Below are 24,015 nucleotides of genomic sequence, written 5' to 3'. Positions count from 1 at the left end.
CAAATTAGTATGTGTGGAAAAGTACCGTTAGTTTCATTTACCTTGATTGGCTCTATATCCCTGTCGTGACCCAGCCTAAGGGTTGTGGCACTCAAAGGGATAGAGGGCTCCGGAGATAAGCGTTCGAGGCCGCAAATAAGAAGGGCTCATGGTGGATCTAGTAAGATACGATAGCGGGTTTTTTTAGCTTAGTTGATTCGTGCAGTTCTCGCTCGCCCAATTATCCATTATCCTTGCCTTATTTAAATCTTGAACGTTGTGGACGCTGCCCCTGATTCATGTTACGCCGAGAAAAACTGACAGGTGCGAATTAAACGACTCATTTCTGACTTACCTTATTCGGGGCATGGATGGACTCCACCCACGACTTAGCCAAATACAGATTAGGCCAAGCAACATTGTGAGAGGAAGCCGGCGGCCCCGTAAGTCTCAATGTTGATCTTCAACGTCTAAGATTCAATTTATGCCTCATATGTCCAAGTCTGATGCATGTGTGTAGATCAGTGGAGATATCCCAGAGCACATAAGCTTGGATCATTACATTTAATCTCTTTCCTGCCTCCTTTCCGTTCGGCCTTCCACCATCAGTTGCAGTGACATCTAGATTGCCTTGGCGCGTGTATCGGCTCAGCAACCACCGTCCTCACGAAGCCCGAATGATGGATATGATCTGCCTCACTATCATGTACTTATCTACTGCGACAAGTCACTTCCAAGCTCAACGGTTTGTCATTGTAGCACGGGAACCTACCATGCAGTACCCCTCTACCGATAAGCAAAAAAAAGATTTCCTCATACAACATGCCCAATTTCACTTGAACGGTGCTTGGCCAAAGATTGAAGTTATTTACATGAAACAAGCTGTGTCCCAACGGGAGTTTCATGTTGTTTCGTATTATGCTACTCTTTTCTGCGTCGTATGAGCGGTATGGTAATGTGGCACCAATGTAAAATCCCCATCAATGCCTCATCTTCGAACAGTCCTCCCCTTGACTTTTAGGTTTTCTATCTACACCAATCTTCCATAATTGCCTTGAAGGATGACTCGAGAATGTTACACAGAGGATGACGTATTGAAGCCATATTGGATGTCACCGATAACAGCCCCTCCCAGAACCAAGCCCGGCAAAAGCATGGCATCCCTCAGCCGACTCTCTCAGACCGATTAAGAGGAGTACCACCAAAGTCTGAGGTCACCCATCCTACCCAGTTGTTATCCAAGTCTCAGGAGTCCAGAATGGTTGCCTGGATACTTCGACAAGCTGCCTTAGGCTATGCCCCTTCTCATAGTCAAGTTCGCGCCACCGTCACTGTCCTCCTACGACAACAAGGCAGGGATGTTGTTTATATTGCGCAGTAGTGCTGAGTGAAAATATATTTTATGAAACTCGATTGTTTATTTTTGAAATGAGAGTTCTTCTCGGGTTTATATCTCTAGATGATTTCATCTAGGACTTTGAACTCTAAATCTAGGACTTTCTGACTAACAGTCTGAATCCTGAAGGGAAGGGGGATCCCCGGATTTTCCAACAAGAGAAAAGCCCATCGGTGTACATTGGCTAGCCAGGTTCATGAAACGGTATCCATCCATAAAGACAAAGATAGGCAAACACCAGGAGGTGTCTAGATTCAATTGTTTTACCCCGACCGCCATCAATTGGTACTTTCAATGACCGAGCTAGTCTCTGATTATGACTCTCGCTCGTCTGAACAGACAGATTCCACCACGACAGACTCATTTTGAGTCTCCCCTTCAGGTATGGCTTCTCCAACAGCTAAAGTCTCCCCGAGAGTCATAAAACGCCTGCTAGGATTCGGTACCGCCTTCCTCTCCTTCCCTCTCTTCAGCCGAGCCAATTCTTCCTCTAGGCTGGCAATCCTCTGCGTATGCGCCGCTACTGTCTGTTGTTGAGCCTCAAAGCCCTTGGCTATCACGTTGTACCGTCTCCGCGTCTTCGGTGTTTTGTTCAACCCAAGGTCACGAATTTGACGGCTCGTCTGTGGAGTATCGTCCGAGCCAAGATACGGCCTAGGTTCAGGAGTCACTCTTGGTTCACTGTTTGGCCTGTCCTGTTGGATTTCAGGGTGTCGCAGCGCTTTGGAACGCGAAATCGGCCAGTTGCCAGTGACCCTCCAGTCTGACAGTATGTTCTTCTTAGTCATTCCAACTCGGCGAGCCTTGGTGTCGCACTGAGCGTGCTTAAAGGGTTAGAGTGAATATGATGAGCAGCAGCAAATGTGTTGATTGTTTTTTTTAAGTTGTCTCTTGTGCGGGGTATTCCATCCCGCACAGTTACTTAAAGCATATAGCTAGATTACTAATGCCTACCCTGCGACATCTTGACTGTCGACAACGCCGCGTTGGATAAGGCTAGTAACCCAATCATTGGTGTATTTAACCCATTCTTTTACTATAGAAATGGGTATGAAGTGTTGGAAAAGTGACAATGGGCTCTGGGGCAGCTCGTTGACGAGAAGTTCCTATCGCGGCACCTCGAAGGGATGAAAATTGAAGCCTCGGTCATCGGCAACTGGAAAAGTCTGTCGCCGAGTGCTATCACCCGAGTGCTCTTGACGGCTGTTATCTTCATTGATAAAACTACTATCATCACACGCGTTAAGTGCCTCAATAGGTGGTAATTGGGAAGTCATTGTCTGATTAAGATTGGCTTGTATTGGAGGTTGGACTGTCTTGCTCAATGACGTGTCGTGTGGTATCTCTAAGGTACCTCGCCATTGACAGGGATAGTGTGGGGCGGGGTACCTGCCGGAGCTCCTCCACAATTGAATGGATGTTATCCGTATAAAAGTGAGACATTCCTTGAATGATCCACCAAGGAAGGCTCCAGTGAAAGTGGGGAGTAGGGAACCAATCGATTTTCCGGCGGTATGAGGGGGAACGAAGTCATTATTCATTTCAGCACGTTATGTCTACTCAGCAGTGAACAACACGAAAAACGGGAGCGATTTCCATCGTACGATAGCCGAGACAATCTGGCACAACGCGCTATCCGAAGGCACAGTCTGATACAAGCTAAGTTGCAACGATGTTCTTAAAGCAAACCAGCTTTCTCGTCTATTACAATGATGTTGAAAAGGTGTTCATCCATCCGTGGGGCTCTAACGCGGTTCGAGTGCGAGCCACCAGAGCGAACACCATGTCTGCTGGCAACTGGGCACTCGACGCTGAGCCAAGGTCAGTCGGTACAAAGATTATTATCACTGAGAACGAGGCGACCCTCACCAACGGCAAGATCACGGCCCGCATCTCGAAGCTCGGCAAAATCATTGTCGAAAATGCCAAGGGCCAAGTACTGTTGAAGGAGTATGCGCGCAATCGTCGAGACCTCCTAGAACCCAAGTGCAGCGCACTGGAAGTCGAGGCTCGCAAGTTCCAGACAATCCCAGGCACCGAGAACTACCATCTAACTGTTCGCTTGGAGAGCCTTGACCCGGCAGAAAAGGTCTTTGGCATGGGCCAGGACCACCAGCTATGGCTTGATCTGAAGGGCCACAGTCTTGAGTTGGCTTACCTCAACTCGCAGGCCAGTGTCCCATTTGTATTGTCATCGTTGGGATACGGATTTCTTTGGAACAACCCGGCTGTTGGACGAGCTGTATTCGGCAAGAACGTCACTACGTTTGAAGCCTACGCCGCCAAGGTCATGGACTATTGGATCGTTGCGGGTGACACATCTTCTGAGATCTTGGGAGCCTACGCTGGTATGACTGGAAGTGGTCCGCTGATGCCCGAGTGTGGGTTTGGATTCTAACAATGACGCGTAACCATTGATGGTTGAGCCACCAAGCTCCACTGAAACGCTCACTAATAACCATTAACCTTTTACAACGAGCGAACAGACGTGACAAGCAGGTGGTGCAGCGTCCGGAAAGGCTTCTTGAAGATACAAGTAAAACTGCTGGGACGATCATTATGTTCACCCTTTCGTTCAATCTGGGAAAGAGATTGATTTCCATCACAAAGAACATGGAGAGGAAAGGCGGTCCGCATACAATAACACATCGCACTTACATTCCTGCCAGAAACTCAAATAGCTTGCAATTATGATATGTCATTTTCAATCAAGCGACCTGTGCGACCTTGCGCATCAATAGCTCTCAGGTGAGACAAATGGGTGAGACGTTAAAAAAAAACATGGTCTGATTCTAGGGTACTGGAGACGTCAGTAGGAGAGAGCCTGTGCCCGTTCTATCAGAAGAAGGAATAGCTCCAATCACTACCACTGGAATGTTATCAGACATGGGTGGCTCTACAATGACAACTTGAGTAGGCAACCGAAAAGTGGTACACCGTTACTCGTTATAAAGGCTGCGACAAGACCATTGCTAGGCTACATAATGTGCGTGAGGATCCTGACAACATCCTTTAAGTGCTATAACGAGCTGTTGACTCAGAAGCACCGACGCGAGCTCTCGCCAATTCGCTTGTACGAGCGTATGTCGTAGGCTGGCTTATGTATTCTGGTGTGTTTACTGTATTGCGCAGATGAGCCTTCCCATTGCCCTCCTTCCGCATGCTAAGGTTTAGAGCCCAATCAAGATCCTTCTTCCTGTTGGTTCAAAACGCGATGGTTTCAGCGGAACGCTTTTCTAGGGACCTCATTCTGGCCTGTCACCAGAATGGCGAAATGGGGACGAAACAGGGGCAGGGAGCTTAATCGCCGACCAAATTCTGACAAAGGTAGATCTTTTCTCTCAGAATGGCGGTATCTTAACAGATTGCTTAATCTCCTAGACCATACCCAGATAGTGTACAAGGATATGGGTATCTACCTCAATACCTGTCACATGACAGCTGTATTGACCAGAACTTCATTCCAGTGGCCAGAAGCCCAACGTAAGGCTCCTGCATGTATAAACACCCCGCAATCGATTTGCCGTACCTTGAGTTGCTCTGACCAGATTAGCTCAATAACTACATAAGTATATGACAAATTCATCCATAGGTGAACTGTTTCCCCTTCAATCAACCCTTTGGGCCACTGAATTGACTGTCAATCCGACTACAACACAACAGGCCCCAGTTCGGAGCCTCGCAGTATACCAACCTAGATTATGAGATAGTACTTGTGTCCTGGGCCTGCTTTTAGGACAGCACATGATATCATAGTATAGTCCCTGGCATAATACGCTCAGTATCACAGTATACGCATTATTACGGCACATCCATTATCACAGCGTATTTGATGTCCCAGAACACGCCCATTAGACCCTGACCCTATTGTGTCAGGCTCGTTCTCAAGGACTGCGCCTCGACAGCAAAAACGTCCTAATCCAGCTGACAATGTTGAACCGCCGCAGATTTCTCCCAAGACTTCTGGTTAAAGTCTCTCGCCCACTCGAGCGTTATATCGCTATACGAGAATGCCGTATCCGACTGTGCAAACCGCATCTCGAGATCTCCTTCGATATTCGCCCACTCGAGCGTTGGAAAGGCTTTGAAGATAAGCCACGGCGGAGTGGTTTCTCCGGCGGCGTTGCCCGTACCGATCACGGCACAAGTCTCTCAATCATTAGGGGATTATACCTCTGTTCCAGTCTTCTTATTACATACAACGAGGCATTGTATCCTCTCTCGCAGTGTTCCGACTCTAATACCTGCTTGATCAGCATTTTAAATTTCCGAGGTGCCGATTCCGTATCTCGTGATAACCTCATCGAGCCGCTTGAGCCACTGCTTCGTCTCCTCCACGCCGACTTCCTCATACTCATAGCGCGCTGCTTCCTTCACCTTCAATATCGAGGTACCAAGCTCAGGATGATCATCATGGAAGCGCTTGTATCACATCTTCTCAACCAGTTCGGTGTCAGGATCACGGCGGCTTCTTATGGTGTTAACTGCATCCACAATTTCGCCTTTGGAAACCGGAAGACCAGACTTCTGCATCTAAATAATGAAGCTCACGATAGCTTCATCTTCATCATCCGAAAGAAGTCACGGCCGGCCGATATTTGGCTGAATAACGAGCTCATAATCAAAGGTATTTGCATCTTCAAGCCGCTTGACGATCCGAGCGATAGATGACTTCTTAGAGCCGGGATATCGTCGTTCAGCATCGTGGAGAGAGAGAGCCTTCTTTGGCGCGTTGGAAGCATCATGAGATAAGCCCTTTTAGAGTCGTTGGCGTGAAAGAACAACTACCTGAGCAGCTTGGAGGTTAGGATCTGACAGCGTAATGTACTTGGACATAAATTGGTGCTTTTTCACTAATTGGCGCCTAGATTTGAGTGGAAATCACATATAAAATCGATGAAATTCGTGACAACTGGCTGTGAGGGGTTGTCCCACCCGTTTGGGCCGAACTGAGCTTGCTTAGTTGGCTCGCCTCGCCCCACAGCATGAGTCAACGGGTAATGCAGCCAGGGATGCAAACGCCACTCAACGAATGCCGCAGGGAAAAACATCAGACTTGACCATGATGATCTTCAACATTGATGCAACTATCTTTACACTACTCCAAAATATTATGTATGGTACTTATTGTCTTCCTACGATTCCAAGACACGGCTTGCGTCTTCTGCCCTTAGGTCGAGTTAGAGTTATCGACACATGACCAAGCACCTGTTCTATCAGGAGAATTGATGATGCCCACGATAGACCCATAAGTTCCCGCAACCATCAAGAAAGTGCCAGCCACAATAACAAAGACACTCCAGGCAACCATGCAGTACCAGTTTGTAGTTCGCTCTTCCTTCCAGTGATCATAGAGCCACATGCATCCCATTGGTTGCAAGGACAAGAAGGTGCCGAAGAGAGCACCGATTAGAGAGACCAGGCCACCAAAAACAGGGATACCGCTGGCGATGATGTAGGCTACAAGGCAGACAGTCATGGTAGATCCAAGCCAAGTAGCCCAGTGAATAGTGGTGTTCGCGGTAAGGTGATTAGATCCACGAAGGATTCGGATGAAGATGTGCTTGGCAGGCAGCTATAGGAGGTTAGGTCAGCTGCGGTGTCGAAGGGAGCGGGGAACTTACGTGAGAAAGAAGAATTGCAGAACCCAACAAGCCCGGCAGAGCAATACCATAGCCAACCTTCTTGATCAAAGGTCCAGCAGACCCAAGGGCAGGAGAAGCGACGTAAGATCCACAGAAGTAGTAGATAATAGTTGCCACAATGATATACACCACTGTTACTGTAGCCTGACACACGGTCAAGGCTCGAGTGTACAGCTTAGGGTCGCGCATTTCCGACACAATGTTAAAAAACGCGGGAGTGCCAGCATACGTAAAAACAAGGGTCGAACAGGCCGAGATGGCATCGGTAAAGCTGGGGTTGCCAAAAATCTTATAGTCGGACTTCCATTCGCCGAGGTCTTTGGGTGCTGCGGCAGGTCGATCCTGGAGTCCAACTGCAATAGCGCAGACAAACACTTAAAACTTGTTAGCTTAGGTGCGTAAAAGGCTGTCAAGTACTTACCTGAGGTGATGATGCAGGACGCACCTACCCAGGCGATCCAGCTGATACGGCCCAGAGTCTGAATGCTCGACAAGCAGAAGGAAACAACAGCAGCTACTGCGACGAAGATGGCTGTACAAGCTCCATGCTCTGAGAGTGCGTTCAAAGCAACTGAGATGCTAAGCATGGCTGACCCGGCTACAAACGTAAAGTCTAGGCGATATTAGCAAACATTAAAGAGTAATGAAGAAGTGCCTACACAGAGCATACATAGCCCCAAAGAGCTCGTAGCCAATACGACCGAATAGCATTTTGCCAACGTCGTCAATACCGTAGACGTGACGATGGCGCAGCTTGAAATCGCCAACGATGTAATCTGACCAAGTTGTAATACCAGCAATAACGATTAGAAGAATGATACCAGGTATGAGACCAAGGGTATCGAAGACAAGTGGCATGGATAAAACTCCAAGACCAATTTGAGTCTTCATCATCAAAGCAGTTGTACCAATCCATCCAACATTGCGATAATTCGGTCCGTCTTCGGTGATCTCTCCGAATACAGCATCGTGTTCGATCGGTTTATGTTCGAGGACTTCGCCGACTTGTGAAGGGGCGTCGGTGATGCCTTCAGGGTCGTGTTTTGTCTCTGTATGACTTGTCATGATGAAAGGATGGGTTGTTGTTGAGTATGCAATCAGAATAGACATCTGCAAGGGGCCGCAGGTTGTTTATATACCTGTCGATCCTCCCGGCCACGTATGTTTGTCAGGTCATGTCTCATGCTGGCTTCCCCTGATGTGGGCCCACCTATCTGGATCCTGGGGTAAATGAATCATTATCTGGGGTAGATAGACGATATCGCGGATAGTTGCCATTTAGGTTTTCAGACTAAAGAGTCAGGTTTGGGACTAACTTTCTGACCTGGAGGCCGGGTACCCCGCACCAATCAGCATCCTGGCATGTGTATTTTATCCCCTTGCTGGGTGATACTTACCCTATTGGAGAATCTATATGCCAAAGAGACTAGCGCGTTGGTGGCGAGGAGTAACATTTTAAGTAAGCGACCGGGTGCGGATAACGGATCGCGGCGCGGTGGGTTTCCAAGATGGGATGGGAATTAGATCGCGACAGCTCTCTCTGCTTTGAAACGATGATACTTCGCAACTTGTCATCTCGTAAAACCATTTCAACATTTGATAAGGCCCATTCCTCCATTTTTGTCTCCGTCTCAATCGCTCACGTTCGTTATTGAGAGGAAGCTGTCAGTGTTCAATACTGTAGGTATGTACAATTACTGGGTTCAAACCAAATCACCCGAGCCCCCGCCTTCACCCGCCATGAGCTTACTGGCTCTTTGCTGTTGCTGATGCATATCAATTTTGACAAAACTTTGGTAAATTCGATATCCATTTTGCTTTTAGGAATGAGAACTTATGGTTCTTAACCTTAGATAGATAAGCATGACAAACTCGAACCCATTTATGTGCTAGACCTATAGCTCGGTGGATTCGGCGTCCATGAAACCCGCAACCCGCAACCCCACATCATCATCATCTACCCCACACTTCGCTTCTTACATCTCTTCTCCACTGATGATAGAATCCACGATCACCGACTAAAAAAGAGCTTGCCTCGGAACGGATAAGAGGGAAGGTTGGAGTGCCTAGCTTGCGATATGCTGAAAGCGTCGTTACCTGCGATTAGTATTTAGAGAAGAACAGGTCACTAAGCAAATTCCGGCACTATTTGCGTATGTACGTGAAAGAACTTTGGTAGGGGACATGGTATAAGGAAGAAGCGCTACATGCGAAAAATCTTGGTCTGCTGTTGCTTGCCTGGCAGGTTGAAACCACGCCCATAACGCTCAAATCCATGCAGTGCTACGTCTCCGTTGCGAGACCCTTGAGCAGAAGGCCCTTGTCCAACGCCTTGTCCACTCACCTTGACACTTTCTATACCCATGCAGTACCCACCTGCCGTACGTACCCACCTACCGTACAGCAAAAAGGAAATTCCCCCATACAAAATGCTATTTTTCAACCATATGTTGAAAATTCACCAAAAATACAACCCGTGAAATGATTTTCGAATTTCGTTTTAGAATGAAATGGATTTTGATATTTTCTCGGTATTTTGACTCCACGCCCTGCGCGTGTGCGTACCACACCTAATTCTTCCTCCTCCGAATTTGAACTCTCAACTTCTTCCATCCCTCCTACCTCGATTACATCCTCAACAGCATCCGCCTCTTCAATTGCTTCGTTTGCCTTGGAAATAGTCTCACCAGTTACCAGAGCTTCTGCTAATGTCATGAATCTTTTGTTGGGATTCGGTATCGCCTTCCTCTTCTTGCCTCTGCTCAACCGGCCAACTTCCTACTCCAGACTGGCTATTCTGGTGCTCAGAGAGGCGATCTTTGACTCTTGAGCTTCAAACCCTTTCAATATCACAGAATAGCGCCTTCTTGTTGACGGGCTCTTGTTCTTCCCCATATCTCGGATGTGGCGGCTGGTCTTTGGCGTATTATCAGAGTCGACTTGCCCGTCTCGGTGGCCGTCCGACCCGGGCGTCGCTTCCTTCTTGTCTGGCTGAATTTCAGGATGTATGAGCGCTTTCCGCCGTGAAATCGACCAGTTTCCAGTCACTCTCCAGCCTGAAAATATATTTTTCTTCGTCATACCCACTTCCCTGGCCTTGGCATAGGCCTTGATGAAGTTGACCTTGTCTACCGGCGCAGAATCGGTCAGGCTGGCGAGTTTCTGCAGTTCTTTTCGGTAGGCAGCCTTGGATACATTAAAGACGCCATTATCCAGCGGCTGCAGCCCATGAGAGCAGTGTGCAGGCAGGTAACAGCAATATACGTTGTTCAAAAAACACGTAGCCATCCACTCATCCTGGATTTTCAGTCAGCGCCGTCAGCGGCATTTCTGATCTAGAACAGGTAGATACTCACAGATACATGGCTTCCATGGCCATCTAATATGATGAGCCTTGCATCAGACTCATCCGCCGGTTGCGTTTGAGGCAGATAGACCTCCTTGAGCCACTCGACTGCGATATGGTTGTCCGTCCAGCCATTGTCGGACGTGATATAATACCAGTCGGCGATCCCCCGGAGCTCGTCGATAAACCACTGTTGCTGAAGCTCTTTACCTTTGAAGATAATCCCCGGCTTCAGAAGATGACCATCTGCGGTGACGGCTTCGATAAAGGTAGTCCAAGTGCGGGACTGCGAGCCCTTAAGGAAGGCCTTCCTCCTGGGATCGCTACTGCCAATAACCAAGGAATCCAAGCCTAGTTTTTTAGTGGATTAGTGAGGTTTGTAGCAAGAGTGATCAATACTGACCAAAACCAGCCATGATACCGCCCTCGTCAACATTAACCGTGTTCTCCGGTTTGATCCAGCCATATTCGCTCTCCCGGATACCAAAGTACCAATTGACGGCCATTGGGGTAAAAGAATTGAACCTCGCAGCTTCCTGGCGTTTTCCCACCTTCGTCTTGATATCGGGATGGCGTTTGATGAACCTGGCTAGCCAGTGTACACCGATATGCCTTTCCCGGCCCTGCTGTCTCAAGTGGGCAGCGACGGTGGCGCGAACTTGACTGTGGGAAGGAGCATAGCCCAAGGCCTCTTGTCGAAGTATCCAGGTGACTAATCTGGACTCCTGCGATATGGATAAAAGTTGAGCAGGTTGGGTGATCTCGGACCTTGACGGTAGGCCTCTTAACCTGTCAGAGAGAGTGGTTTGAGGCACGCCATTCTTCTGGGCAGCCTGGTTCTGGGAGAGGCCATTCTCTGTGGCATCTAGCATAGCCTGGATAACATCCCCCTCCGTATAAGATAATTGATGCATGTTTGAGGCGATGAAGGAAAGATGAGAAAGAGAAAATTCTGGACGAAGCTTCGGGGAGGCTGGTTCACGAGGGGGGCATTTTGAGACATTTCACATTAGTGCCGTGCGACCATGCCGCATGCGTCACTGAAGAAGCAATGTTATAATATTTAATTCCATGCAATTACTAAGACAACAGGCATTCTCTCATGAAACTATCTTTTCTTTTGACAAAGTACTGGCATTTTGTATGGGGAAATATTTTTTTTGCTTATTGGTAGGTGGGTACTGCATGGTATTCAATTTGCGTCCGTGCCAACCCAGGCGACTACAGATTTCCCCGGCGTTTTGCCGTAAAATCACCTGTAGCTTCTATACCTTTTGTCCGTGCACATTGATACGGTAACAAAGTTTAATGAAACTAACCTGTTGTTTACCTCCTTTTTATCCGTGCTTCTGACTTCCCACTTTTATTCCATTCCTCCAGGTTCAATATATTATATGATAAAAGACTATAATATAGAAGCAGTAACAGTATATAACAGCACAAAAAGGGCCAATACAATGGAATCGTCACCTATCGCCCCAACTGCAGGGGTACAACAATCGCCTTATGAATTTCTCGAGTCGCTCTCCTTATGCGTTCATCCTGAGGCGCGACTACTAATCTGCTTCGATGACAACTGCAAACACGCTATCTGCCCCAATGGGTCCCATCCTACTAATCATCTGAGAGATAAACATAACATCCCTCTATCTCGGCGGAGAGGTCTCAGCAAGGTACTGGCTACCCTGGACCTAAAAAAATCCAGATCAGGCTGCGGCACTTACACATGGTTCGCCTGAAGACAAAAAGCTCCGGTCCTACGATGGATTTTCCTGTCTGCATTGCAATTATCACACCATCAACCTCACGCTCATCATACAACATTACAGCCAAGACCTACCGAACTATCCCCAACACCCGCGAAGATCTACCAGGAACGCCGACATCGAGACATACTGCGAGTACGTTTACTTGCAAACATGGGCCTCTGGGTCGTCTCGAGCCTACTGGATTGTTGAGCGCGATGGCCGACTGGTCCGGCCAGCGGTGCCCGTTGGAAGTATACGTGGGCTAGTTTCGAGCGATCAAGATAGGACTGGTGATGAACAACAAGACTTGTTTAATTCTGTGAAGGCGCGCGAGTATCAGCGAAACCGCCGGCTTGTGGATGATCCTGGTCTTGCAGGCGATATGCAAACTGCAGCTGCAGGTTCTACAACGATATATGCTGAACAGCGGCCATGGTTGGAAAGGACAAGGTGGGAGACCACGTATAAGAACAGGGATCGGAGCCTGCTCCGTTGCCTTATCCAAACACCTTATCTACAACTCTACGGTAGGCCAGATGCGCCGCCATACCTTCTAGCTAGCGCAGCCCGAATCCCTGGCCTCTCCGTCAATCTGACTAGCCCACGCGAGGACGAGGTTAGGATTGACAAGGTCTTGAAGGTAGTGGACGTTGTCATGGACCGCTGTGAAGAAACAGTCCACGGCACGAGCTGCAACCTCCTTTGTTGGCTGAAGAGCAACCATCCCCATGTGCCTTATTCGAAGCCGTTTACGCTAGTCAAGCATGCCTCGTCAACCACCAGATACCGCTTACTATTGAAAAAGGCATTGGCATTCTGTTTTCGGGCATACCATATGGACGCAAAGCAACGGAAGAGGCTTGTCGGCGTGCGTTTCAACAAGAAGCTGGATGGTTTCCTTAATGCAATCTGGCATCATGAGGACCTGGCAGATTCGCCTCTGACAGCCCTGGGAGCATATCCCATTGAGGACGCTGGTCAGGCGCAACAGCAGGCCGAAGAAATGGGTGAAATGCGAATTGAATATGAGGATATGGATATAGATGGAAGCGTATATGAAGATCTCGGAAAGGCAGATGATGATAGCGAGGAAGAGGAGGTCGACGACAGCGAACTGTCCAGCACTAGCGATGATGACGACGGCAATGATGGTGGCAACGCTTTCAGGCCTATCTACGACAAGAACGAAGAAGGAGACATGGCTGATGGGCCCGAACAAGGCGTATCCCTTACCACCCTTGCCGAGCTCGTTTTCGGACTAAGCCTGGCTCTCTGCACAGAAAGGTTGACGGATGGCCAACCAAGCTCGACGGTGCTAGTGTTCTTTAGCGGTATATCCACAAAGACGTGATATGTCGATTGTGGTAGTAGGTTCATGAGGGCAATAACGACGCTCTGAGTCGAGTTCAACGCGATGACTTTATCCCCGTCGTCTGTGAGGACGTGGATAACTTTCTCGACCTTATCAGCCTCCCTAACTTCCCTCCGTTGGCGGCCTCTCCCCTTGCCTCTTCCTCTGCCGCTTCTCTCTCTTTGAGCTACCGTTCTTCTTCCCGCAGGGCGTTCAATACCAACGGGACCATATCTCGCGCCGGGTTGGTGTCAAATCCACCGTAAAAAGATACCTAACTGGGCCACAATCCATACTTTGAAGCCCGTATCATAGGCTTGTCGGGCACGTATGTGACCTCTGAGTTCCTCCCTGTATAGCTGATCATGCCCTCATCTACAGCGAGATGAGAGCCTGGCTCACAGAGCTGCGTTGTGGCGTATTGTATGTGCTCGGACCACGGTTGTGTGCATTGGAAGACCTCAGGGAATCGCTCGTCATCCTCGAATCTAGTATAGTCAAAGGGGCGAAGGTACCGATGAATGAGCTGAAATCGCTTAAAGGTCATAAACTTGATAATTGAGTGTTCAGGGCGCTGATCCTCCAGCTCAGGGGTTTTCCAATGGTCTTCAATCGCGATTTCTTTGTGGATTCCTATATAAATTAGGATTCCAAGCCAGACATATAATTCTGCTGCAGAGGTCGGCTTCCACTCCTGTAGTCTTGACCCCTCTCTTAATTCGTGGTTCTGGCTATCAATAATGCCCCTTTCTTGCAAGCTGTTGACCCAGCTGGTGGTATACTCGGCCCAGCTGCTAACTAGGGAAAGTGGCACGAAGTGTTGGAAGAGGTATAGGAGTTCTTGGGGCAGTTGGTTGACCTTAAGATCGCGCCTTTCCACCTTGAAAGGTTGAAAATTGAAGCCTCGGTCTGTGGCGGGAGGAAAATCGGGCTGCCGCGTGCTATCCCCTTCTCGCTCGCGGCGGCTGTCATCTTCTCTGATGAAGCTACTATCATCATATGCATTGAGGGCCTCGCCAGGTATTGATTGAGAACTGATAGATGACTTTGAAACGATTTGTATGACGGTTTTGGCGAGAATGGTCAATGAATGCATCTTTAGGTTCCCCTCATGTACCTGTCATGTGACAGGGGTCATGTGGGGCAAGGTACTTTCGGGAGCCTTTCGACAATTGAGGGGATAGTTTAAAACATCCCTTCCGAGAGCTTAAACAGATTCATCCACAAGGGCAGAGTAGGGCGGAAATTGGTATAAAATAAAGTAAACCCTACTACCCTTTAGAACAAGTTTCTCTTAGAAAGAATTAAAAGATATAACATCTTCATCTTACGGAACTATATACCTAAGCGGCGTATTGGGGCGAGAATCGAATAATAAATACTCTCCCCGAACGACAGCCGATCGCAACAGCCGCCGGTAGCGGCAAAACGTCGGATGAAGCCGATCGATAATCGGGTGGAAGCCAGAGGACGTGCTGTCCCTGCCACGTGATCCATGACCCGTCAACGCCGAGACCCCACCCTTGCTGGTGGTTTTCATCCGATTTCTCCTTGTGATCTCGAGGAGATTCAGAGAGGCAGCTAACCTTGAAATAGCCGATGTTCGTAAGAAGATGCGAGGTCGTACTGTCGAATGACAGCATCCAAATATAAGTACCGACGTTGATTGTACGGCAGCAATGGCCTGTCGCGACGTCCCAAATCTTGATTGTCGTATCATCAGATCCCGATGCCAATCGCTTTCCGTCGAGCGAGAATGCTACCGATCTAACCAAGTGGCTATGACTTTTGAGCGTTTGTAAGCAAAATCCAGAAGCCGCATCCCAGATCTTGATTGTCTTATCGTCTGATCCCGATGCTAGTTGCTTTCCGTCAAGCGAGAATGCGATCGATCTAACCCAATCGCTGTGGCCTTCGAGCGTTTGCAAGCAAGAGCCAGTTACCGCATCCCAGATTTTGATTGTCTTATCGCCTGATCCTGACGCTAGCTGCTTTCCATTGCCAGAGAATACTACTGACCTAACGGAATTGCCATGCCCCTCGAGCGTTTGCAGGCAAGAATCAGTGGCCGCATCCCAGATTTTAATTGTGCTATCGTCCGATGCCGATGCTAGCTTTCCGTCGCTCGCGAATGATACCGAGTTGACGTAACTGCTATGACCTTCGAGTGTTTGCAGACAAGAGCCAGTGGCAACATGCCAGATTTTGATTGTACTGTCGTCCGATGCTGATGCAAGTAGCTCTCCGTCGTCAGAGAATGTTACCCAGATGACCCCATCGCTGTGGCCCTCAAGCGTCTGCAGTGAATTAAGGCATGAAAGCTCGTTCTACCCGAGACCCTGGTCTCTCGTCCGGCGGACAATAGCTCCTCCAGTTGTAGAAGCTGCGATTTACTCTCTTCAACCGCGAGAGAGAGCGCCTTGGAGGCCTTGAGCCTCGTGCTCTGACTGCCTTCTAGTAGGTCGCGAGCATTCTGCGATGCAACGTTCAAGTGGGTGACTTCTTGTGACAGCCGGGCCTTGTCATTTTCGGCGTTCTTGATATCTTGGGCGTATTGCGCGCACCATCCGATCACCTTGACCGACAAATCGACGACTGCAATGATGTTAGCAGCAACCCCGAGTCCTTCCATGGCAGGCGGAGGCTGCGAGCTCGCAGTTGCCAGATTTCAGGAGGTATTATTCGGATACGGCTGTTGCAGAGACAATTCGAAGGTTCTGTTCCGTTCAGTCTGAGGGGCGCAGGCGAGGGGTCAGTGAGGCTGTTGGCTGGCTGCAGATCCCGTTGCCTGAGCTATCACAGATTGGGCTGTGATACCAGCCACGCCTTATCGTTTAGGCTTCAACGCGCGTCTAGAAATGGCTGCAAAAGACAGAACAGAAACAGAAAACATCAGTTCCGGCAGCCCAGGCACAGACGCGAGGCAACTTTAACATTTAATTCCTGAAAGGTGTCAAGGTAGGGTAGGCGCTTTCTAGTAAAACTTCTGAGTATGCCATGTTATGTTATGTTATGTATATTTTTCGTCCGGGGGGCCGTAGGCCCCGAAAGTCATTCTGAGTATGCCACGGACAGAATCATCCAGCGCTTAGGGTGGGCGCCAAAAGTGGACAGAAAATATCCAACGAGTGGGCCACATTGACGGCCGAAATGTGGGGCTTGCCCAAGTCCGAGGACGGGATTTTGCATTTCACTCACATGTAATTGACCCCAGAATTTCGGCCAACCCCTGTTCGAGGCTGCATAGCTCCTCCAGCGCATATTTACAGTTACCTTAATGTATAGTAGATGGTATCATGGAATGTGTTAAAAAAAATTCTAGACGAGATCGTTTACCTCATATTACTGTCGATATTTTTAGATGCCACCATGAACCCCCTGCACGGTGGTTGTCAGTTGTTATTCAAGCACCATGGTTCGACCCCTGCTCCAGTGCCGCCGCAAGACATCGGTCCAAGAACGTCACCATGCATTTCTGTAACACCTTGCCCATCTGACCCAACATTTTTGGAGCTCAGTTTACTTAGGTTGCCCATTAATCTCTGATAGCTCTTATCGCTGATCTGACCACCCGAATAACGGGCATGGCAGCTCGAATTGGGTGACCTCGCAACCACGAGATTTGTTATAGTTGAGACGGAACCATCGTGCATGCTGTCATCCATCGTTACATCTTCGAGAACGTTACGTCGCTTGTCCCAAGCCTCGTCCGCATCAGCGACAACGCCCATGCATTGACGAAGGCACCCTACTGTACCAAGGACTGCTTGTAATTTACTAAATTACATACTTTTCGTCCGTGCGCTATTCTCCTATCTCCATTATCTTCATGAAACTTCATCCTTTTTATCCGTGCACGTTGGTTGGAATATTTGCTACTGTACCAATTACCACTGGTAATGGCACCCAATACCATTTTTTCTAGCCCGTGCATCAGTCTTTTGATCTTAGGTTCTAGGTTCGAATACATAAATTGCTCGGCCTGTGCGCCTTCCCTCGCTTACATGGTATGGTTTTGTGTGCTAATACCTTGTCGCTGCAAATAAGTAGGAAGTGATTTAATCGGCTCAATTTTATAATAGAAGAGAACCTACTGCATGATGACCTTATATACAAGGAGATGATGAAATTTAACCTGGCCTAGATGCCTGCTGTTTCAAAAAAAAAAAAAAAAAAAAAAAAAAAAACAGAAGCTAAAAATGGCCTTGCTTTAGATCATTTCGCTTAGATTTGTAGCATTGCTCCAGTGCCATTTAGCCCGTTCCGAAAGCATGACTCTGCCATGTAGTGGACGTTAGGGCAACTGAAGGGATGGATAACAAGGTGTATTCCTTCTCCGAGGAAAGAGAAAATAGTCTTGGTCTATGGCCGTTTTCGGTTTTGATGCAAACCGTGTTAAAACCCCCCAAAACGGCTTGTTTGACCGGCTACAGCCAAAAAAGCCCCTCAGCATAGACTGACAATGCAGGGCTTGATGGCGGGCAGCTGACCACGCAGTGATGGAAGCACAGGGCCATCAGGCGTTCAGTGGCACTTGTAACAGACTGACAAATGCAAGCGAGCAACTCAAAGCGCTCGGCGAGTCACTTAGTGGTATAAGAAGACAATTATGGCATGGCGGTAAGGCGAACCATATGGGAAATCATTGGCTGTCGTATATTTCTTCAATTGTAAGGTGACACGCTTTACCCGGCAAACCATGTTAGCATTAAGTTATTGTTAGGCAGATCAGCCGGCTCCGCGAAATTAGCTAAGGCCTGATAAAGGAAATATATATTATAAATTCGCGCTCAAAGAAAAAAGCCTCCTACTGCATTGCAGATATTGGCTGTAATAGAGCTTCCTGTCTTGCCTCATTATGAACACCGATGAGTTGCTTTATATATGGTGGCAGGGAGTGCGCCATTTTCTCAACCAACGTATCCCAAGTTTCCTCAGCCCATTGCTGCCTGATATTTAAACCTGCGGCCATACTAAAAGCACTTCACATTGCCACCGTCCAACTGAGGTGGCTAGCTGTAAGGTTGCAGGACTTGTTCCCGACTGTCGAATGTTCAAAGGGGGCCCGAGCGTTGGTCTGACCAAATGCCCTTTTTCCGTCCTTGCAGCCTTATGGACCTTAGCGTTATGTATTACCATGTAGATCATTCTCAGTGGGGCTCTGATCGCAACAGCGCCGCTGTAAGGTCATGCCTCTGTATCAAAACCGTCAAGCCGCTCTATCAATTCCCTAAAAATATAACTAACTTATAACGTGGTTGATAAGCGAGTGACCCAGTCAAGCGAGTGACCCAAAAATCCCTACTAATTTCATTATGTAGATGATAAGATTACTACAACCTATCTGATCAATTAAAACTACTCACTATACTCTTCTCCTGAGGCCTGAATATCCTCCTGACAGGTCCTTGCATTATGCCCGGTCTTGCCGCAGACACCACAACGCCTAATGCCCGGTCCGACTGACCTTCCTCGACCACCACTTCTCGATGATTCGGCCACTACCTGCATATCAACATCTATCTGATCAATTACTTGAGATGCTTCCTGTACTGTTATTATCCCTCCTTTCTGTAGTCTTGTCCTTTTTGCCCTTCGGCGCCGGCTTAGTATCTCATTTGCTTGTCGAAGTTCTCTGTTCTCAGCCGCTAGTAAGGCCACCTTATACATAACTGCCTTAGCCCCCTTAGAAAGACAGTCAAGGGCATTAAGAATTGACTCTGGAGAGCTACTATGATGCCTTCTGATTCGTCTAGTAATATATTCAGATTGAGATTCGGTTTCTCGTACTGTATTTGGGGTCCTTGAAGCCCAAGGGGTTGAAGGTTGGCTGACCTCCTCAGGAGGAGTTGGAGTCCGTAGCTGCACATCAAGCTTTGAGATTACAGCTTCTGGGTCAAGAGGAGCAATTCCAGCTCCACTGAATCCCCCCCGGATATTACTTTCTGTAAAAGTAACCTTAAAAGCGGCATAAAAGGCTGGAAAGAACTCAGTCTTAGAAATATGGGTTATAGAGCATCTGATCAGATGCTCTATTTCTCGACCATAAGCCTTTTTTAAGCACTGCAAAGCACCCAACATCAAGAGGCTGGAGTAGGTGGGATGCATGAGCTGGCATACAGAGCGTAATAATCTTATGCTCCTGACAATATCTCTCGAAATCGGCCGAGTGGTGGCTTTCGTGACCATCAAGGATCAAGAGACGATAGGGACCAGTTGATCTATTAGTTGTAGATCGATCAAAGTGCTTCAGCCACTCAAGACCCAGCTCGTTATTTGTCCACCCATTTTGACTCGTTGCAATAACCCAGTCAGGTGGGAGGTTGCTTTCTCGGTACCAATTGGCAAGGTGATATTGGCCTGAACCAATGATAAATGGCGCGATCGCTTGGCCTTCCGCATTAATTGCCTGAATTACTGTAATCCATTCCCGATTTCCAGGCTGTACTGATTTTGGTCTTCCTTGCCTTTCTGAGCCTGTGACTGCAATTCCGGCCATTATGAGGCCCATCATAAAGCCAGTCTCATCAAAGTTCCAGATATCATCTGATCGGATACCATACTTTGCGATTATATTCTGTATAAGCCTAAACCAGCCACGAATAATAGTTAGATCTTCGCATTTAGCTCTCTGGTAGTCATATCTCCGAAAAATACGCGTCTTTAGCTCTGGTTGTCGTTTAACGAAGTTATGAGCCCAGCGCTTGCCGACAGGTGGCTTATCACGGTCTGCAAGCAGGGAATTGGCCATTTCTTCCACAAAATGCAGTCGCGAGGGGAATCCTCGCGAATCTAGGTCAAGAACGAATTGAACTATAATCTGTTCCTCTAGATCAGATAGTTTCCGAGAATTCGGGATAGAATCACGTCGTGCTTGTATGCCATTACGGCGGCGTTGTAATGTACGGTAGTACACCTCATATATAGTTGCTGCCTGTCGCGTACTTAGTTTCGGATTATTTTGAAGGGCCTGAAGGGCAAGGAGGATCCTAGCTTCATTTGAAGACCGTGACATGCTAGGTGGTTGAGAATCAATTGATCAGATGGTTTAGATGTAAGGTGAGGGATTTTTGGGTCACTCGCTTATCAACCACGTTATATTAAATTTTTTTAATTTTTTTTAAAAAAAAAAAAAACTTATATATTTTACTTATAACCTAACTATTACTAATAAGACTTCCTGCTAGATGCTTATCTACCTGTTTAAGTGCAGTCCCGCCACTAAAGTCAATTAGCTAAGGCTCATCAGAGTCAGGATAAATAAGAACAGTGTCTGCCTTTGGCTCGCCCTAAATTATGCTGCCGTCATGCGACCAACTAACTGTCTTCCGAATCTGAAACGCCCAAGCTTTCCTCCGTTGTTCGCTGGTCATCAATCTACGCTTAGCTTATACTGACCTAAAGACATTTGTCTATCATCAGTGTACCAACTCCCTCGTCCCCAAGCATGCCTTTCCCCTTTTGAAAATGACCCATGCAATACGGTGCCATTTGGTCCAAGTCCAAAAACAGTGATGTTGGTGGAATCACCGAGTGTCAAAGCCAGGGGAGCACTCTCAAAATATCCGCCAAGATCCTCCCAATCTTGAGCCCAGGTCTTCCCGATTCTTGCCTGATGTTTCAGGCGACCATCTATACCGACTGCGAGCACATCAATCCGAGAGTTGCCCGTAGCAAAGGCAAAGGGTGCGGATGTGAAATTGCCCCCAAGCTTCTCGGGATCGGTATACTCTGGGGGAAGGTTTGCAAGTTTAGTACCACGGCGAGTGCTTGGTGAAACAACCTTCTCAGCTAGCCAAGCGTTGTGCCACATTGCCCCGTCCTTGTCGACCCCGAAATACTCGACCTGATTTTTAGCCACGGCAACAATCGCCGGATCTCCTTTGAAGGAGCCCCAGCCGCCTTCCCAGTCCTGCCAATCTGTTGTATTGTATCGCTTGTAGATCATCGAATAATCGACATCCTGCCGACTTTTTATCTTGGCTCCAGCAATACCATAGGCCACAATATGTACCTGATCTAGAGACCCAGAATCTAAAGCGGGAGTGCTCGATAGCCAGCCGCTGCCAAGATCCTCCCAATCCGAGATGCTCGGACCCCATCGACCCTTATAATATTTCAGTTGAAGGCGATGATCTGCATTGACACAAACAAGGCTCAACTTGTCAATGCCAAAAGTGGTCGACGAGGGCTGCGAGGAGCAGCTACCATAGAGAGTCGTCCATTCATCTGGCCATTCTCCGTTTTGAAATGATTTGAACTGGACCCCTTGGGATTGGTCGACCGCAAAGACATCTATCCTACCCTCGCGGATTGACAAGGACGTTGGTGAGCTGACGAAGGCACCGCCGAGGCTAGTCCATTTCGTTGTCCATTTTTCTCCTTCAGCCTGGCGGTACCAAATTGCCTGGTCAGCACCGCGTCCAAAGAGAAAGGCGACCGAACCTTTTGCTAGAGAAGAAACACTTAGCATCTGAGGACACATAGAGCCCAGGCATGTCGATGGCGGTAGAGATTCAGGAATCATGGTAGGAGACCCGAATGCAAAGGTGGAAGTTGCCGTGGTATGGGTGGAAGATGGTGAAGTAGTCGGAGAAAGCTCTGATTCCCTGTTTATAACCAGATGAGTCTAGACACCTGTGAAGGATGTGAACCAGAGACTTACGTGGAGTTGTCGCGACCTCTGGATACCATGACACTAGCTACGATTGCTCCAACGATAGAGCAGACCACAAGAGTTCCCAGGGCAACCAAGAGCCAAAGTCGCCGTCTCCACCACGCAAATTGGAGAGCTTTGAGATGACTCTTTTCCCAATGCTTTGCATCTTTGGAAGTTGCGGTGTTGTGAGCAGTTTCAGGGTGATGTTCTATCCCATCGTAAACGACTTGTAGAGCGCCATAATTCTCGCTTGGGGCGACTTCAGGAAGATCAGATGAATTTGAACGATGGCGCATCTTGGAGTAACGAATGGTACATCAATCGGCCGGTTCGAATTTAGAGAGTTTCAAGGGCGGTAATGAAGACTTTATGCGTCACCCCACTATACATATTCAGTTAACCCGATGTCTAATTGTAATCTCGAGACGACGACGTCCGGTAAGCGATAGCCATCCTATGGTAAGCGCTTTCTGAATCGTTTCGCGTCTCGAAGCGCCTGGATCGCCGTCTGTCATCCAACCAACATCTGGCACTAAACGCTCGGTATATAGCGAGAAATGCTAGAGGACCGCCAGGCGCTTATCCTTGGCGAGGCCAACCACTGTGTTTGAGCCAAAAGAGTTATTGATGCAGGAGGAGGAACCAAATGAACACACAATCATCACTTGACTGTTAGGAGAAGCTGCGGAGAGTACAGTTTATTATCTCATATCTGTTCTAGTCGGAGAAAACACGCTTGGATGGTCCCTATGTCCCATCTTATAGGGCCTTTTATTTAGCTCTTCTTTCTGGGCCTTCTTAAGTAGCTGCCTCCTCTGGGCAGGGTTGTGACGGGTTGGTTCCCAACTGTGGATAAACTAAGCCGTGCTAGGTTTATTGTTGGCAGATGGCGTAGGGCGTGATGCTGAGCGGTACGAAGTGTCACGTCTCTTGATGGTAGATTCAATGCGTGTTAGGCTTGATCAATGTAAAGAAGTTTTATTGATAGCTGGTGAGCTAAGTGCTACGAAGGTGCTAATGAATGTGTTCTATATACTAAATGTGGCCGTGTGGCTCACTAGAGAATGAATGTGATCCAAGGGCGGGGTCATAGGAGATCCGTGGTGATCCGTGGTGATCCGACATTGGAGCGTCGTGATCCAAGTGATCCAATGGAAGAGAATCGTTCCTGGGAGAAGTGATCCTAGTATGATTGGTGGAAATTGTGGGGTACACATGACGTAACCGCTGGGGTCGTAACAAGGGTCCTTAGAACTCTAACTGCTCTTCCTAATGGTATAGCTTCCCCGGGAAGAACTTATACTTATGCGCCTCCCTGTAGCCCTTATATTTCTCCTCTAGTTTTATCAGCATCTATATAACCTTTTTTCCGGCGAATATCCCAGGAGACCTGGCATCTATAGTGGCTTTCACCAGCTCGATAGGCAGACTGAGGGCTGCGGAATGCTGTGGTATACTGGCAATAACCAGGTTGTGTATTATACTAAGGCCACTAACAGTAAGCAGGTACTAAGTGTCTATCTTAATGTTAGTATATATAATAAGCAGTGTAAGCTAGAGTATAACTATAATAGAGGTAAAGGTATAACGTTATATAGTCTATATATTAGTTATTTTCCTACTAGCTAGGGCCTCTAGGTTTAATTTATTATTAAAGCTAAAGATAATATTTATATATTAAAAGCTATTACTTAATATTAGTGCTATATCTTTCTAGCTGTAGTATATATACTACTTTTTGTATTACTATTATAGTAGGGGTATTAAAATATATACTAAAATAGTGCTAATAGCAGTAGGAATAAAAATCACTTGGTTTTTATATTAGCCCTAAGGGATAATATTATTACCTAGCTAGAGGGCTAAAATAAAAAAGCTACTTTATTAAACC

At 47.7% G+C, this 24,015-nt stretch overlaps 7 protein-coding genes across 7 annotated transcripts; 3 read left to right on the top strand and 4 right to left on the bottom strand.

The window, feature by feature from the left end:
• Positions 1-3,139: 3,139 nt before the first annotated feature.
• Positions 3,140-3,773, top strand: FOXG_07080 (alpha-D-xyloside xylohydrolase; the record flags this gene model as incomplete). The annotated part of the gene is made up of 1 exon (XM_018385713.1): positions 3,140-3,773. Exon 1 carries the CDS (start codon positions 3,159-3,161, stop codon positions 3,771-3,773), a length of 615 nt encoding a protein of 204 aa, XP_018244372.1. The 5' UTR covers positions 3,140-3,158.
• Positions 3,774-5,788: 2,015 nt separating this feature from the next.
• Positions 5,789-6,046, top strand: FOXG_07079 (uncharacterized protein; the record flags this gene model as incomplete). Its single annotated transcript, XM_018385712.1, has 1 exon — positions 5,789-6,046. The coding sequence occupies one exon, from the start codon at positions 5,789-5,791 to the stop codon at positions 6,044-6,046; it is 258 nt and encodes an 85-aa protein (XP_018244371.1).
• A 499-nt stretch (positions 6,047-6,545) lies between these two features.
• On the bottom strand, positions 6,546-8,085 carry FOXG_07078 (uncharacterized protein; the record flags this gene model as incomplete). Its single annotated transcript, XM_018385711.1, has 4 exons — positions 6,546-6,950; positions 7,000-7,394; positions 7,442-7,633; positions 7,680-8,085. The coding sequence occupies 4 exons, from the start codon at positions 8,083-8,085 to the stop codon at positions 6,546-6,548; spliced, it is 1,398 nt and encodes a 465-aa protein (XP_018244370.1).
• Positions 8,086-11,823: 3,738 nt separating this feature from the next.
• FOXG_07077 (uncharacterized protein) lies at positions 11,824-13,465 on the top strand (the record flags this gene model as incomplete). The annotated part of the gene is made up of 2 exons (XM_018385710.1): positions 11,824-12,039; positions 12,077-13,465. 2 exons carry the CDS (start codon positions 11,824-11,826, stop codon positions 13,463-13,465), a joined length of 1,605 nt encoding a protein of 534 aa, XP_018244369.1.
• Positions 13,466-14,808: 1,343 nt separating this feature from the next.
• Positions 14,809-16,097, bottom strand: FOXG_19634 (uncharacterized protein; the record flags this gene model as incomplete). Its single annotated transcript, XM_018399895.1, has 2 exons — positions 14,809-15,762; positions 15,804-16,097. 2 exons carry the CDS (start codon positions 16,095-16,097, stop codon positions 14,809-14,811), a joined length of 1,248 nt encoding a protein of 415 aa, XP_018244368.1.
• A 760-nt stretch (positions 16,098-16,857) lies between these two features.
• Positions 16,858-17,564, bottom strand: FOXG_07076 (uncharacterized protein; the record flags this gene model as incomplete). The annotated part of the gene is made up of 3 exons (XM_018385709.1): positions 16,858-17,216; positions 17,470-17,501; positions 17,560-17,564. 3 exons carry the CDS (start codon positions 17,562-17,564, stop codon positions 16,858-16,860), a joined length of 396 nt encoding a protein of 131 aa, XP_018244367.1.
• A 3,273-nt stretch (positions 17,565-20,837) lies between these two features.
• Positions 20,838-22,420, bottom strand: FOXG_07075 (uncharacterized protein; the record flags this gene model as incomplete). The annotated part of the gene is made up of 2 exons (XM_018385708.1): positions 20,838-22,074; positions 22,131-22,420. The coding sequence occupies 2 exons, from the start codon at positions 22,418-22,420 to the stop codon at positions 20,838-20,840; spliced, it is 1,527 nt and encodes a 508-aa protein (XP_018244366.1).
• Between the last annotated feature and the right edge of the window lie 1,595 nt (positions 22,421-24,015).

Source organism: Fusarium oxysporum, chromosome 6 (genome assembly GCF_000149955.1).
Source record: "Fusarium oxysporum f. sp. lycopersici 4287 chromosome 6, whole genome shotgun sequence".
Taxonomy (NCBI): Eukaryota; Fungi; Ascomycota; class Sordariomycetes; order Hypocreales; family Nectriaceae; genus Fusarium; species Fusarium oxysporum.
Note: the sequence above shows the minus strand (reverse complement) of the source record. Positions and strands in the feature narration are given on the sequence as shown.